General features: G+C 41.3%; 2 protein-coding genes across 2 annotated transcripts; both read left to right on the top strand.

Moving 5' to 3' along the window:
* The first annotated feature begins 2,918 nt into the window (after positions 1-2,918).
* LOC115768200 lies at positions 2,919-4,283 on the top strand. Its single transcript, XM_030712713.1, has 3 exons — positions 2,919-3,301; positions 3,409-3,541; positions 4,064-4,283. The coding sequence occupies exons 1-3, from the start codon at positions 3,118-3,120 to the stop codon at positions 4,170-4,172; spliced, it is 426 nt and encodes a 141-aa protein (XP_030568573.1). The 5' UTR covers positions 2,919-3,117; the 3' UTR covers positions 4,173-4,283.
* Positions 4,284-9,402: 5,119 nt separating this feature from the next.
* LOC115768194 lies at positions 9,403-11,166 on the top strand. The gene is made up of 3 exons (XM_030712705.1): positions 9,403-9,671; positions 10,183-10,303; positions 10,766-11,166. Exons 1-3 carry the CDS (start codon positions 9,422-9,424, stop codon positions 10,887-10,889), a joined length of 495 nt encoding a protein of 164 aa, XP_030568565.1. The 5' UTR covers positions 9,403-9,421; the 3' UTR covers positions 10,890-11,166.
* The last annotated feature ends 5,729 nt before the right edge of the window (positions 11,167-16,895 follow it).

The following is a 16,895-nucleotide window of genomic DNA, read 5'->3' as shown; positions in this document are numbered from 1 at the left end:
CTTTGAATCGGGCTTCTAGGCCTTTCGCTCAACTTTCTATGAAATGCTCACTTATTTGACGAGCTTTAAGTTCTACGCACTCATCATGCGCTAAGCTTAAGCGGCAAATAGTTTCGAAGCTTGAAAACTTTTCCAAAGCTTAGTCAAAACGCGTTCAACACAACTTTATAATATAATATTTGGCATACAAGTTAGCTGTAATTATATAAAAAGTGTTTTTGTTAAATAAAACACAATATAGCCTTAATAAATCGATCGATAAATATCGATACAACTAACAACAAGCTAGAATTTGTGATGTAAATAATATATCAAGCAGCTTCGAATCCAAAGAGTATATATATTCTTGATCAGAACGTCTGTCTGTCTCTGTGAACGCTTCAATCTTGAAATATTCGAAAGATCGATAAATATCGATACAACTAACAACAAGCTAGAACTTGTGATGTAAATAATATATCAAGCAGCTTCGAATCCAACGAGTATATATATTCTTGATCAGAACGTCTGTCTGTCTCTGTGAACGCTTCAATCTTGAAATATTCGAAAGATCGATAAATATCGATCTTGTGACATGGTTCTTAAAGCATAACTCGAAGATTATAGCATTTGTATATAAATGCAACACAAATATGCTTCAAACGCTATCGAATATCGATAAATATCGTGTTAAAACACAAAATCGATCACTTTTATCGATTGTTTTGCGACTTGGCCCGAGTCAGTCTGACTGTCAGAAACATTTTTGTTTAATTAAATATGAAAATATTTTTGTTACTGGAGTTTCTAATGGCAAATAAATGAAATGCATTCATTGGCATAAGCCACACACACACACACACACACACACACACACACGCACAGTCGGACAAGTGTTGTGGCAAGTAGTGTAATTGAATAGACATGTCGAGCAAAGAGGCGGACAGAGCTTGGCTGTGGAGGTTGGAGCTGTTGCTGCAGTTACCAAAAGCTGAAGACGGATGAGCCAAAGAAATTGAAGCAAATGTTTGCCCTGCTGGCTATTAAATTTTTAATCAAGTTTAAGTGTTGCCAAACACTTCGTTCAGCCAGTTCCAGTTCTCATTCCAGTTCGCGTTGCAGTTGCAGTTCCATTACGAGTTTCATATTCGGTTCCCCCCAGGGCAGACCGTCAACTGGGTGGCTGGGTTGGCTGGGTTTTTGGCTGGGTCTTGGCTTCGTGTTAGTTATGCATTCATTCATTCATGCATTCATACACTCATTCAGCGACATTCATTTCGTTTCATTGCGTTGCATATGCCACATACCGCACTTTACAATGCCAGCTCCTCCCCCAAGCCAAGCCCAGGCTCCGCCGCCGTTAGAATCCCTTGAGTGGCGCGACCAGCCTTTGGGGCCCTTGTTTCTTGGCACTTCATGATTTTGGCAAGTTTTCTTTTATTTTGTCTTGTACTTGGCTCGTGTTCTGCTTCTTCTCTTGTGGTAAATTAAATGCAAATAAATTGTCAACTGCAGTTAAATAAATTTTTAATTTATTACACTTTGACTAGCTCGGAATGTCAATGTGAATGTTACTGTAAATGTGAATGTGAATGTGACTGATGCTGTGGCCATGAATGTGTAGCATGCCGAGGAATCTTTAAGCTGACATTCTACATGGCTTAAGTCTGTTTACGAGAACTTTACAACATTTTCGCGTAACAAAAGGTTTTTCAATTCAGTTAAAAAGGCATTTCGATAAAATGTGCATGAAGAATGTTATCGATAACATGCGTATTGTCAGTTGAACTCAATTAAAATGTTTTGTAAAATGACTTCTCATAAAATAAATTAATCGACAGTTATCGATCACATCGAAATTATTGAATATTCTGTATTAATTTTTATAAGCGGTTATCGATCACTTTTCTGATATTTAAATATGCTTCGTAAAACGGGTTCCTATCATTGAAACGTCTTGATATCGCTCACTTAATGCTATCGATAAAATACTATCGATAAAACTAGTATGCCTAATCGAAATGAATAAGTTTTCACATGCGATAATAATGAATTGTTATCGATAACATGTGTACTGTTCATGTAGATAACAAGTAAGTACCACTCATATACAGTTATCTCACAAAGTAAATGTCGAGCTGTCAAGCACAATATCAATAAATATGAATACTTAGTTCCGTACATATATAGCGATTAATTGTTATCGATAACACGCATAGTGCTAAAACATCGTATAATGTGTGATTGCAAATTGAATTCAGCTATCGAATTTATCATTATTCAATGTAGTTATCGAATGATTTAACTTGTTATCGATAAGGCAACCGATTATCGATAAATTATTGCTGAGAAAACGCGTAAAACTATTTTGTTGAGTCATAAATTACAAGTATCCGATGTCAATCGATAAATATTTGCTAAACTATCGATAACAATCGAGTCAACCAGCTATCGATAGATAGTGTTTAAATGGTATCGCCGCCTGCCCTTAACGCAATCAATGCTAAATTTAGATACACAAATTTCTGGGTGCGTTGACTGCGATGGGGGTACGTAGCCCCTTGACGTGGCGAGAGTGCCAGCGAGAGAGAGAGAGAGAGAGAGAGGCAGTGCGAGTGCAAGTGCGAGAGCGAGAGCGAGATGGCGAGAGGCAGCCGTTAAGCTAATTCGCTGTTGATTACCTAAATTAGCGAAGTGAGTGACAGCGCGAAGCGCAGCCGAAATACTCACTCATTCAGCAATTGAATAGGTTCATGAATGATGTCCGAAAAACTAAAAACAAAACAAAAAGAGTAAACAGTACAAATGCCGTGTGCAGATACGCAGAGCGAAGGTAGACTGTATGACAAAATTGAAAATAAAAAATAGAAATAAGGCGAGCTGCGAACAACGAACAACGAACGGAGGAGCTTCGAGCAAAACAAATTCACTTTTTCAGACAATGTATTCAGTGCAGGGGCGACATTCGCAGCGGCAACGAAAGCGACAGCCATAAACACACACCCGCACACACACAGAGAGAGGGAGATACACACACACACACACACAGACACAGACACTCGCTTAGCAGTGCATTTAGCAGGCGAAGTCCCGCCCTGCCGCAAGCCAGTTCAAGTCTAGCGCACAGTTCCGCCGGAAATGGCCAAATTAGTGACTTACATCTTTATCGCCAGCTCGCTGTTGCTCTGGTATCTGCTGCTCTTTGGCGGCTCCAGAGCTGGCAGCAGCAGCATCCTGCTGGGCGCCGAGGCAACCAATGGCCATGGCAGCCAGCTGGAGGGACGCGATTTTCATCATCATGGCGGCAGCCATCACATACGACGTAAGTCTCCAGTCGGACAGCTGACAATTACGACAGCAACTACTCCTCCTCACATCTACCCCCACATAACGAACCTGCAATATCACATTCCACTTTCCCATTTGCAGGCAACATCAATCACTGCTGGCGGCGCTACGATGGCTACAATCTACAGAACACCATCGTCAACAAGAAGGAGCAGCTGAAGAAACCGTATGGCATTCTGTGCAACTTCAAGTGCACTTGGTTCTTTACAATAAGGTAAGCCCAGCACCCTCCCCCAGACCCTGCACTTCTACTCCCTAGTTAATCCAAAGCCAGAGATGAACGCACGACACGATAGTCAACTTCTTTTCGATATTTATCGATGTCGACTCAAGATTTATGTTTAATATCAGATGAAGCTCTGTTTTGATTTTGTTGCTTGGCTAACATATATCGTTATCGATAACTATCTAGCTATCGATAAACAAGTTTGCCATACACGTCCATCTCTATCTGAAGCGCTAGATTTGAGCTTGCATGGCATCGTGTCACGATCTCTGTACAGGATATAGATCGAATTTGTTTTATCGTTTATCGTTTAATCGTTTCGATATCGTGTCACGAAAATCAAACACGAGCCGAGCCCATCTCGAATGGCATAATAAGGTTTAGCTTAAGCCGTATTGCAATTCCCATCACAGTACGAAATTCAATAATTCTGGCAATTTCTTTCTTATAATTCTCTCTCCCCCCCTACCCTCTCTTGCTCCCTAACTCTCTCCCTCTCTGTTGTTGCAGCTATCCCACTTGCGAATTCATCTACGACTACAAGTTATCCTGCGTCCTGTTCACTTCACTGCCCGATTGCACCAACGTCAAGTGCACGCTCTTAAACTATTTCAGCTAGATGCTAGCGTAGAATACCCTAGCTATTGGCCAGCCCGCGGGGTATATTGGGCCCCGTCTCGGTTGGTCGGTGAGTTAAATATATTGTTAGCTATTGTACTCAATTTCTATTTATATATCTAGTTCGTAATGCTTTTTTTTTTGTTTTTTTTTTCTCTCTCTGTTAAGTTAATTTTATGCTTAATTTAAATTAAATGTAATTTTATATGAGATCGCGCATATAGAGTGAAAAAAAAGTTCTACTATCAATCACAAATCATTTGTGAGCTGTCTTTCAATGCCAAATACGAGTGTGACTATTCGTCCTGGATTCCGAATACAATTCAAAGGAAGTTCTTAACCAAGTTCCGAATACTCGGATGAGCTCGGGTGTTTACTAACCGATATCTATGAAACTTTACGCATGTAAATGTGGCATACAAATATGTGTAAGTACTCAAGCTCAAGGCAATAGCATCAAAAATGAGTTCCTTTTTGTATTGGACGAATGAATGCGAGAATCTTTATACTTAATTTCGTGTATCCTGTATCCGAAGATGTGCTGAAGAAAAAAACGGAATTCTGTTATCGATTCTTATCGATTTCATATAAATAGAGCGAGTTATCGAATATTTATCGAAATAAATGCGAGCTTCTGGTGCCGATAAGCTCGTGAGTTCTACACTCGCCCAAATACGCACAGACGTATCATTTGCGAATCATTTATTCATGAGTCGAATGAGTGTAGTTGCTTTAATGAATATAACTGTTGAATATTCATTCACTCTTAAAGTGAATAAATGCATTGCTTGGAATTGCCGACATGAGTTGCCTTTTTTCGAGTGCATTCCTTGAATTTAACTGGCTTTTGAGTGGAAAATGACTTGTTGACTTGATTCGCAGCTGATTCGCTTGTTTATCCAGTTCGAGCTGCTGGCACTTGTGAATGCTTTGAATACCACACGAACAACAATAGCAACAACCCTTGGTAACTCCTGCGACGTGCCCGGCATTGCATCGGGCTTTGCGGATTGCGTATACGCCACGTGTGCACCTTTCATTCACTCACACACACCCGCACACACTCACACACACCCACACACACTCACACACACCCACACACACACTCACTAACATACTCATTCATTTTGCAGCTGAGTGGCCCATTAAAGTTGCACTCTCTCAGCTCTAGCTCGCAAGTCGATTTTGCACTTCATCTGATGCGAAAAGACGTGGCAAAAAGGCCACAGAGGCTATCAATGCCAACTGCCACGCCTCATTTACCTAGAGTCAACGCCCAACTGAACGCTGGCCAAAAAGCAGCGCAGACTTCGTTCCCAATCGCATCGCATTTTGTATACCCTTCGAATGTGGGCAAAGCGGGTATAAGGGTTCCGTAAAGGAAGACGCGCTTCCGGCTCGGGACGATCTTTTGTCCCAGAATTAAGAGGAAGACACTTAAATAGCCTATGCAAAACAAACTATCGATAAATATCGATTTTGAGACTTAGTTCAAAGATTCTAGGAACTGGGCACTTCGAAGGTCAAGTCTAGCGCTTTGGTATGCGTGCTCTTTTGTTTGCGCTATTCAAGTCCTGAAAGTTTCATCACGATCGGACAATAAGTACCGAAGTTATTTGAGGAGGCATATTCCATAGACTATGGCAAAGGCAAGAAGATGCAGCGTGCATGTGTGTGTGTGTAGATTTATGTGTGTGTGATGGTATATATAGAGGACAACAGTAGCTCGGTTTTGGCTTAGGGTATCTGCTGGTCGGGCACTGCCGCCTGTTTTTTTTCAGTGCTTTTTTGTACTAAACAAATTTGAAACAGTTTGTTAAACGCGTCAGCGTTGGGATATAGCTACCATATACCCATACTTTATATAGTGTAGATGTATACATATATTAAGATATATGTATATGTGTGTATGTGTGTGGGTAGGTAGTATCTGCTGACCCCGCTGGCTGGCTGGGCCCGCGCACCTGTGCAAACAGCCGCAAATAAATCGTTCGACATTTATAAGCCAGTCAAAGTTATGCTGAAATTTGTGTATTACGTGGCAAAGGGCTAGGGTAGGGGAAGGGGGTGGGGGAGGGGGCGAGCGGTTGGCTTGTGTGGCCTGCCTTAAACGTGGCCCTCAAGTGTGCGGCCAGGCTAAAAATAAGATAAATTATGTGGCTGTAGTCAATGGAGCTGTTAACTTACGCACCTGCGGCGAGCCGTGGCTCCACCTGGCCACGTGATGTGGCAAAAAAGGGTTGCGATTGATTTCACAGCTAACCGCTGCACAACGCTAACACAGCCACCCAGCCACCCCTTCACCACCCACCTCCCACCACCCATTCCCCCTTTGGGCAGCTGTCATTTCCATTTACGCTGCGCGTTGCGTAGTTCGCAGTTTTCAGGCTTACTTTTTGGGGTCGCACTTTAATGGAATCAAACGAAATGACATTGATCGCTGAAGGCCACCTGCCCCGCCCCTCGCCACAGCACACACACGCACACACGCTCACAAACACTCTTCACTCTAGCGAAGATCAACAGCAAATGCGACGCATTTTCCAAATGTATCTGTATCTGTATCTGTATCTGTATCTGTATCTGTATCTGTATCTGTATCTGTATCTGTATCTGTATCTGTATCTGTATCTGTATCTGTATCTGTATCTGTATCTGTATCTGTATCTGTATCTGTATCTGTATCTGTATCTGTATCTGTATCTGTATCTGTATCTGTATCTGTATCTGTATCTGTATCTGTATCTGTATCTGTATCTGTATCTGTATCTGTATCTGTATCTGTATCTGTATCTGTATCTGTATCTGTATCTGTATCTGTATCTGTATCTGTATCTGTATCTGTATCTGTATCTGTATCTGTATCTGTATCTGTATCTGTATCTGTATCTGTATCTGTATCTGTATCTGTATCTGTATCTGTATCTGTATCTGTATCTGTATCTGTATCTGTATCTGTATCTGTATCTGTATCTGTATCTGTATCTGTATCTGTATCTGTATCTGTATCTGTATCTGTATCTGTATCTGTATCTGTATCTGTATCTGTATCTGTATCTGTATCTGTATCTGTATCTGTATCTGTATCTGTATCTGTATCTGTATCTGTATCTGTATCTGTATCTGTATCTGTATCTGTATCTGTATCTGTATCTGTATCTGTATCTGTATCTGTATCTGTATCTGTATCTGTATCTGTATCTGTATCTGTATCTGTATCTGTATCTGTATCTGTATCTGTATCTGTATCTACAAATTTCTCTGTATCCGTATCTGTGGCCCCATCTCTATTTGTATCTGTATCTCGGATTTGGGTCGTGGTCGTTGTGCGTTGATTGGCTTGTTAGAATTTTAGATGCTGTTGTTTATTGTTGGAAGCGCGCGCGCATTGCCCGGACTTCAGTTTCAATGCTGATTGGCAAATTACAGCAATTTTTGCATGAAATTAGATTATAAACAAATTAATTGTGCATTACGCACCGAATGCAACCCCTAACAGAAAAAAAGAAGAAAAAATTTAAGTAAATATGCAATTTTTATTTGCTACTACGATTTCACGTGAATTTCAAATTGCGAATAAACCTGACTGACTGCACTCGTATATGCTGAAAAGTGTGTGCAAATTATATTGAAAATTCACGCCTCAAGTGTTTCGTCTTTGTCCCACATCGAAGTCTGGCTTTAAATTTGTAATTCTCCATTGAAATTTGTGTGTTGAATACAAGTGAATTTATATCTGCCTCCATTTTCATAATATCCATAAAACATGGAGGTTAAGTCAAGGTTTCTTCAGCATAAATCAAAGTTATGGTTCATTTTCTGTAAACAAATGATTTATTTATTATTTATTTAAGCACGCAAGTTATATAATAGAAGTGAGGGAAGAGTCGGTAAAGGCTCATCGTATTGCTCAGCGTATCTCTAAGTCGTGCACTCCCGGCCAGAGAACATTCTGTTAAGGTTTCAATCAAGGACTTAACATCAATTCCAGTAAATGCAAGTGAATAAGTCGAATTTTAAGCCAAACGCTGTAAATTCTTTAAAGCAAGAGCAAAAGCTGTTCATGTGTGTGTGTGCGGGTGGGGGTTGTGTTGGGAATTTATACCGAAATTCACATTGAGATTGGCGAAGCGCAAAATGCTTTTTATAAATAGCACAACAAAAGTGGCTACAAATTATGAGAAGCAGCAGAGGCAGCTATTCGCCGCTCCAGTTGACAGTAGGAGAGACAAGCTGAGAGACACACCGTCCGACTGACAAACAGATTGACAGACAGATGACTGACTGATTGACGCAGCAACACAAAAGGTGTCAACAATTCCATCAGATGTTAGCTGCGTAGCCAGTGTCGACAAAGATACAGATACGAGTGGAAATAGAGATAGAGATACAAATGCGATGCTTAGCTGGAAATACAGATATAAACCTGGGCTATAGATGGAACTAAAGATAAACAAATGGATGTGAGATGCAGAGAGAGAGAGAGAGAGAGAGAGAGAGAGAGAGCGAGAGAGAGAGAGAGGGTGGAGAGAGAGAGATAGAGTGCAGCTGCAGTTGGAGTTGAAGATACAGATACAAATGCGATATTTAGATACCATAAACGTTTAAGATACAGACTGAGTCGCAGATACAGCTGCGATGCTTAGCTGGAAATACAGATATAAACCTGGACAGGAGATGGAGCTGAAGATAAATAAATATCCAGAGCTAAAAAAAGTGAGAAATGCAGAGAAGAGAAGAGACCAACAAATGTGAATGGATACGAGCGGCTGGTCTGGGCTGAACGTTGAGATACATGTGAGATGAGCTACAAACACAGATAAAGCTGGCTAATCACAACAATATAGAGGCAAACACAGCTACAGCAAGACCAAAAGCTATAAGCTGAAAGTGTGTGCAAAGAAAAATATTGATGCAGCCAATGGATTCATGTGCACTCGAGCTGAGGTTCAGATTTGAGCTGGGCTGCACACACACATAGATACACACACACACACACATACGCGTACACATAGGCCGGGCACTCAGCGCGAGTGCGATAATTTATCAATTGTCATCAATTTAGGGGCAACAACAAAAAAGGAAAAACAAACTTGTGGCATTTCTTTGCTGTCTTGGGCTGTGTGTTTCACTGTGTGTGTGCGTGTGCGTGTGTATGTGTGTGGGTGTTATTATGGGCTTCGTTAGATGTGGCGCGCATAAAGCTGATGGCAGTTAAAAAACGCGTCGAGACAAACGGCGAACATCGAGATGGTGTCGCCCGAACATGCACAGGCACAGGCACTGGCACTGGCGCTGGCACTCGCACTGAGAGCAGACACCAAAAACTGGAGCATGCTGGACGGGGACGGTTGTGTTGTCAATGATTGTTATGCAATGGCCAAATCGATAACAGCAGCAACAACAACAATCACAGCGATACACACGCGCAAAGGCACAACGACCATCACATTCGTGTTGCTCTTAATTTTATGCTGTTTGTGTGATTACAATTATGGCAGTACGTATATCGTATATCGTATATCGTATATCGGTTCGTTATCGTTATCGGAGTGCTGCTAAATATTTTTTTAACAATTTTTTTTAAGTTTTTTTCACTTGTTTTTTTGTACATTTTTTATTTGGTTTTTGTGTCGCGCTAATTGCTGGCCCGTTTAAAATAGCATTAATTATTTGTTGGGGTCCACGTTGCGTATGCGTAATGCGTAATGCGTTATGCGTAATGCGTGTTCGTGTTGCTCGTGTGTCCGTGTGTCTGTGTGTGCGTTTATTTTGATGCTGAATTCAATTTAGCATAGATAATGCGTGTGCATGTCCGTGCGCGTGTTAATGAGCAGACCAAAATCGTATTTGATATATTATGCGCATATTACGCATACGCCATGTCAGCCCGAAACGCAAAGACTAAAAAATATGTTGAACTCGATGTACAACTATTTTGCATTAAAAATCGCCCATTGTTTCAATTGTATTGATGTGAATTATGGATTACATATATATTCCGGTTACAGGCTGGGCCTCGCAGTGCTGGAAGAAGCATAACTCGGGCTCGATACAGACGCCGGATGGTGAATTCAAGCGCCCGTTTGGCATACTCTGCACATATCGCTGTTTCCTCTGGTTTCCGCCAATGTAAGTCGAGCAATCAGCAATCACACATCTATACACACATACACATACCCAACCCCAAGAGCCCAAGCCCAAGCCCAAGTCGAAGCCGAAGCCAAAGCCCAACCGCACTCTCACATACAATTCACAATTTATGTTATTTTCAACTTGTGTGTGAATTGCATTTTAAAACAAAACATGCCAAAGTTGTGCTTTTTCAATGGGCCAAAGAGTGCCACGGCATTTCAATTGCATAACAATTAAAATAGCTGGCAGCGCCAATTCATTGCCAATGCGAATAATATACTGGTTGCACGTGGTAAGTATTTCAGAAGCGCAAGGCTCGCGGGGTTGGCAAATGTCGAAATTAATTTCAGTCAAGTTCGAGCTAGATTTAAGCACATATTACCTCTCGATATCGAGCAATAAGCTGTATAACTTTTCGTTCAATAAAAAAAAAAAAACAACTAACAACAATCTTCACAGCTATCCGTACTGTGAGTTCATATTCGATTTGCGCTTATCGAGGCACTTCACATCGTTTCCGGACTGCTATGAGATACGCTGTAATGAGACCTTCACATTCTTTGGCAGCGAGCACAACTATTGAATGACTCTCGCTATCGCTCTCTCTCTCGGCCTGGTTCCTGTTTTCAACAATATGCACCAATGCTGGCCAAACTATCGATAATTCCATCGATAGTCGGAAATCTGTACATATATAGACATGCTGTCAAGTGTTGAAAGCCAACAGCTTTTCAGCTATGTTATCGATTAATCGATTAATTGCCATGCTGGTGTTATCGATAGTTTTGCAGCGCTATTATACACTACCTACTATGCTCTTTTTTTTTGCCTAACTTTAATTTGTACTCATTAATAAATATTTACTGAAAATATTATCAATATTTGTGAATTTTGTGGTTCCTCTGCTCTAGAGCTGGGAAGTTATCGAAGTTATCGCCTCGGTGAAATCGGGTTACATGCACAAGATACAGATTAAGAAGAAAACGAAGCCAACATTTTTGCAGCTATCATATTGTTTATTTTATCGATATATTGCCATGCTGCTGTTATCGATACACGTCCTCAAATTGTTATTGTTTAATAAATATAACCTTAAAATATTAATAATATTTCTCATTGTGATGTTTTCTACTTTTAAGTGTATTGACTTAAGCTGCCGAGTTATCGATAAGACTATCTTTTTGTGTAAAACTAGCCAACATGTTGCTGAAAGAGACCTAGACAAAAAACAAAACAATTATTTATCTTTTATTATCGATCAGTTGTTGGGCTGGCTTATCGATAATTATTTGAACAGTTACCTATCTAGGGCTTAAGGATCGCTTTTAACAAATGTTGCCAATATATCGATAATACTATCGATTAATTTTCACCATAGTGTTATCGATAGACTTTCATTAGACACAACCTTCTACGTTGTATTGTCAAAAAAGGCATATAAAACCAAAAGCTATTCACAAATATTATCGATTAGTGCATCAACTTGTGTATCGATCAGTATTTTCGATAGCTTTGTCATATAACAGACTCTAGCTACCCTGCTTGATAGTCTAAAATTGGGTTTAATATACAGGCTGCGGACTCAGTTAGTTATTAATCGATAGATAAGTTATCGATTAATTGCCAATTTGGGGCTATCGATGGCTTTTACAGCTCACTTACGTTCGCAACATTAATTTGTATGCATAAATGAATATTTACCGACTCGATTTGAGAATTTATGGAAATGTCTCCGACAAGACGCGGTGCGGCAGGATTCTGAGTAGACTTCTGGCGTATGGCTTATGGTAAGCGGTGCCTGCTGCTCGGGATCTGAGTTGTTGGCCAGGAATGTCCATTAATTTGCGCCAACCTGCTGGCAATTTCCTTTGCAGCGAATTTAGTTTAGTTTATTTCCGCCAACTGCTTGTGTGCCCATAATAAAGAACAGGCTGGCGCCGCAACAACAAGCAAATAAACAAAGCGCCAGACAATGCCGTCTCCGCAGACCAGAAAAACAAACAACCCAATTCTCCCATTCCAAGGGCCACTCGGCAAAACTGAAACCTATCCGCAAAAATTTGCATAAAAATTAGCATTCTAATTGACACGAGGCCCAAAAATGAAGTAACCAGGCGCAGAGACCAGTTAAGCTCCCCCCCCCCCCCCCCCCCCCCCCCCCCCCCTCTCACTCTCTCTAACTTCCGCTGGCTGTGTGCGGGGGCGTGTCTGTGTTGGCCATTGTCTTGGCCGTGTTGCTTAGGCGTCGAGTTAATTGTTTGTTTAGTGTCATAAAAATACAGTTTACGCCTTTTGCAACAACACGTGCAGACGCGGCCGCAATTACAGATACGAATGCGAATCGCATAGAACGGCACTTCGTGGACAGCCAAACAGCACGACTGCCGAATACCCTGCAATTTGATGGTAACATGCACACGAGCAGCGGTTGGGTAAGTTTTTATACATAAGCTATTTCAGGTAAATATCCAGAGGAAATTAACGGGCATTGCGCGGCTCATTTAATTTATGATTGCTTTCAAATTGATATCCATGTATTTATGTTTTATTTAGTCAAAGGCTATGCGAAAATCCACCTTAAGTAACCAAATCTCTCATTGTTATAGCTACAAATAGCTTGCCTTTCGTCCGGCTGCGACATAACTTTTGCTCCAGCCTATAGTACCCTCTAGGGCTAGTCGAAACGCACAGGGTATAACAATGGCAACGTATTGGGCCACGTGCAAACAAAAGGGTCGCACCAGACAATGTTGTCGCTGGGAAAACTTTTAACTTTTACAAACTTAATTGCTGCCTGCTCGTTGGGGCGCAACGTGCTCTAAATATAAGTAAAAAGCACAAGCATATCCAGGAGCCAGGCACCAGGCACCAGGATCTGGCGTCTGGCTTGCTGACCAATAAAAAGGGGTGCGTTGTCAAGACGGGCATCGCTTAAAGTGTTCGCCAGCAACGCTTTGTTCTTTGGACAGCGTTTTATAACAAATTTTATAGAATTCAATTACTTTAAAAACACTTTAAACTGTGTTTCGCCTGATTGAAGTCGGGCATAATTAAATTTGCGGCAATTCCCTGACATTTAGAAACAAGCCAAATAATGAAATCAAAGAAGAATACAAATACTTTAAGACTTTATAAAATTGTTTAAATAGGAACTGCCACGCCTTAAACTAAGCCAAAAGAAACCTGCCTTTTGTGATTTGAACCAGCGACCTCTAAACTTACTTGTATATCCTGATAATGTCCCGTCTAGCCTGCTTAGCTGCTCAGACCTTAAAGCGGAGAATGGGATCAAAAGCTGAGAGCCTCAACAGGCCTAAAATTAGTTAAGTATCCGTAAGCAAAAGTGTGCTATAGGCTGTAGGAATCATCTACGAAGCCATACCCTAACTAGATGATGAGCTGAGTCAATCAGGCCATGTCCTGAGCCTGGGCCTAGAATGCATTCAAGTCGAAAGCCAGAAGAACTTAAGACTTGAAATTCGAAATATATATTCTCATATGCAATATGCCAAAACGAGCTTCACATGTTTTTACTACAACTCCTTTCATAGAATCGATAAATATCGATTTTAAAATATGCAGGGGGGGGGGAAGGGAGAGCTCTCTCTGCAAATTGTGAATACTTATCTATTATTATTACTTTTATCAATTATTATTATCTATCAAAGGAAAAGCCTTGGGCTTTGGTGCCTGCACACACTTTCTTATGCCCCTTTCTAAGCCCTGAAAATGTTCTGAAGATCGGACTATATGCTCCGATGGCCCCATGAGATGCTATGCGAGCTGAACCTTTCACTCGCTTGTGGTGTTATTTTGTGTTAGTATCGGAATTTAAATTTAAAGGGAATATTTCTCAGCATTGCTAATTGAGTTGAACACGCATTTCATTATTTATAATTACTTTACCACGCATAAATTGTATATATATATCTATATATATGTAAATGTTGTATGCAATTAATGCATTCAAATTGAGAGTTCGATTCAGCCCAAATAGACACGGCGGCTCAATTTCATTTTAATTGTTGAATTATTAATTATTTTGGCAGCACAGGAAGAACAAATAAACGTTATATAAATTAAACAAATACACACAATTCGTTTTTAATACCCTGAACCCATTCAAAATGGGTATAAGGGTATATTGTATTTGTGCAAAATCCAAATGAATGTTACAGGCAGAAGGAACTATCTCCGACCCTATAAAGTATATATATTCTTGATCAGCATCAATAGCCGAGTCGATCTAGCCATGTCCGTCTGTCTGTCTGTCCGTCTGTCCGTATGTATGAACGCAAGGATCTCAGAACCTATAAGAGCTAGAGATTGAAATTTTAGATGTAGGTGCTCCTAGTGCCTGCGCAAATCGACTCCGTTTCCAAGCAATCGATAAAAATCGATATCGATATCCTGTTTTTTGGGCAATTTTGGTAAATAATAGGAGCTAGAGTCACCAAAGCATTTGATGTTGGAAGAACAGGGTTCAGGGTATCCCCTAGTCGGTTATATAATATATTTTTTTTTAGCGTCCTTTGATAAAAGTTCCAAACGGCTTTCGATTGATTTGTGAGCGACGCACTTTAAATTTGTGCGTCAAATTTGACAGACAGACAGACGTCCAGCACTATATCGACTCGGCTGTTGATGCTGATCAGGAATCTATATACTTTATAGGAAGAGACTGATTCGCTTTATCACCCAACGAGGACTGCTTATAGGATATGATTCTTCTTCCTTCTAACATTAAGGGCTATGTATGAAAGTAAAATAAAATGCGTGCAACGCTGCGTATACGCAACCTCTCAATTATACTGCATAGGCAAAGATTGCTTCACTTTGCCCTCAAGCGAAGACTGTTTTAAAGAAACAACTCTTCTCTTTTCTTCCCTACTTCCCACTCTTCTCTCTCTCTCTCTTTCAAAAACTTCTGTTCTAAATGGCCGCAAAATAAAATGCGTGCAACGCTGCGTATACGCAACTTGCTATGAGCTGCGCTCGTTAAGCAAGTCTCTGCCTGGCCATGCCCACAATTTATTGTTGCATTGAAATTCAATCTATAGTAAGTAAAAATTGGCTTGGTAGCTACTCGAAGGGTCCGAAAAAATATCGCCCAGGCAGCAGAACGTGACATTTGATGGCTGAGACTTTGAAAGATTGTTGGGCTAAATAGCGAAATGCAAGGAGTTGCGGCAGGTGGTGGATGGTTGGGTTTGTGCTTCTTAAGCAAACACTTCAAGTTGAACGGCAAATAAATATTCAAAATGCAATTATGCATGGAATTCGCTGGCACTTATCGTGGCGTTTTGCCCACTTGTTGTTGTTGTTGTTGTTGTTGCTGGCAAACTTATTTAACTTTTTACGATGTCATTTGGCAAAAGTTTGTAATCATTTTTCGTTAGTGCAGTACTTCAAGATTGCGATGAGTGGAGGCAAAGCCAAAGAATGGAATTGCAAAGAAATTATTTATACGATTTTACAGACAGCTTCAAGTGCTTGCCACGCCCCGTTGGCCATATAAATAAAGCGCCAAAGCCGTGCGCCACAGCCACAGTCAAGTTTGCCAGCAATCGTATCCGCACATCCGCACATCCGCACATCCGCAGATCCGCACATTCGCTGCAAGTCAAAGTTTTCTTTTGGGGATTTTCGTGGCAAACTTTTGCTTGGAGTATTAGCGCGTGGCGGGCATGAAACTTTTACTTTTTTGGGAGGCACTGTTGCTGCTGCTGGCGGTTGCCCAGACCCAGCCGGAGGCAGCAGGTTAGCCCCAGAGCAACGGCGTCTGGCGCAACTCCTTTAATTTCTTTGTTTTTGTTGTTGTTTTCGGTTTACACAGGCAAGTCGCAATCCCGACCGCAGTCCAAGTACTGCAAGTCCTTTGATAACGCCGGTAAGTACTCGCCGACAGTCGACAACCCGTTCCGACCAACACATTCTTCTCTATATGCCCAAACTGCAGCCGGTGGCCCCGACAATCTATGCGAGAAACATCGCTTCTTAACCTACTCGAAGTGCCACTTCGAGTGCACCGCCACGCATCATCTGAGGTGAGCTGCGGTGGCATTCCGCTTTGAACCCGATCACAGCTAATTTCGGGCTTTTTTGTGTTTTGCGTGCAGCGTTGACAACTGTTCGATTCATATATTGGGCAAGCACAGCTATCCAAAGTGCGAGGACATCTACTGCGTGCCGGATGAAACGGGAGCAGGTACAACATCTAGACCGACCACCAGACAGCCACGCCCGACTCCGACAACACCAAAGACGACCACGACAGAACCAACCGATTTACAGGCTAACGAAGAAACAAATTCTTCCGGAAATGGTCCATTGGCAGATTCCGCATCGACTGACACCAGCTGGGCGTCAAGTACAGCTTCCACTGAGATCATCAATAAGAAAACCTCATCAGAGCTACCAGGAACAGATATTGCACAAGAATCATCTTCTTCCAAACTACCGGCAACCGGTTCCTCAGAGCAAGCCACATCATCCCCGCCGAGATCAACTGTGGCAGACATAACTGTGACTACTATAGGGCAGAAATCGTCTTCTGCAGAAGTACCCGGTACTATTGCCTCTACACATT

Source organism: Drosophila novamexicana, unplaced genomic scaffold (assembly GCF_003285875.2).
Source record: "Drosophila novamexicana strain 15010-1031.04,08,12 unplaced genomic scaffold, DnovRS2.1 tig00001692-arrow-arrow-pilon, whole genome shotgun sequence".
Lineage (NCBI taxonomy): Eukaryota > Metazoa > Arthropoda > Insecta > Diptera > Drosophilidae > Drosophila > Drosophila novamexicana.
The sequence above is the reverse complement of the archived record's forward strand: the minus strand, read 5'-3'. Positions and strand labels throughout refer to the sequence as shown.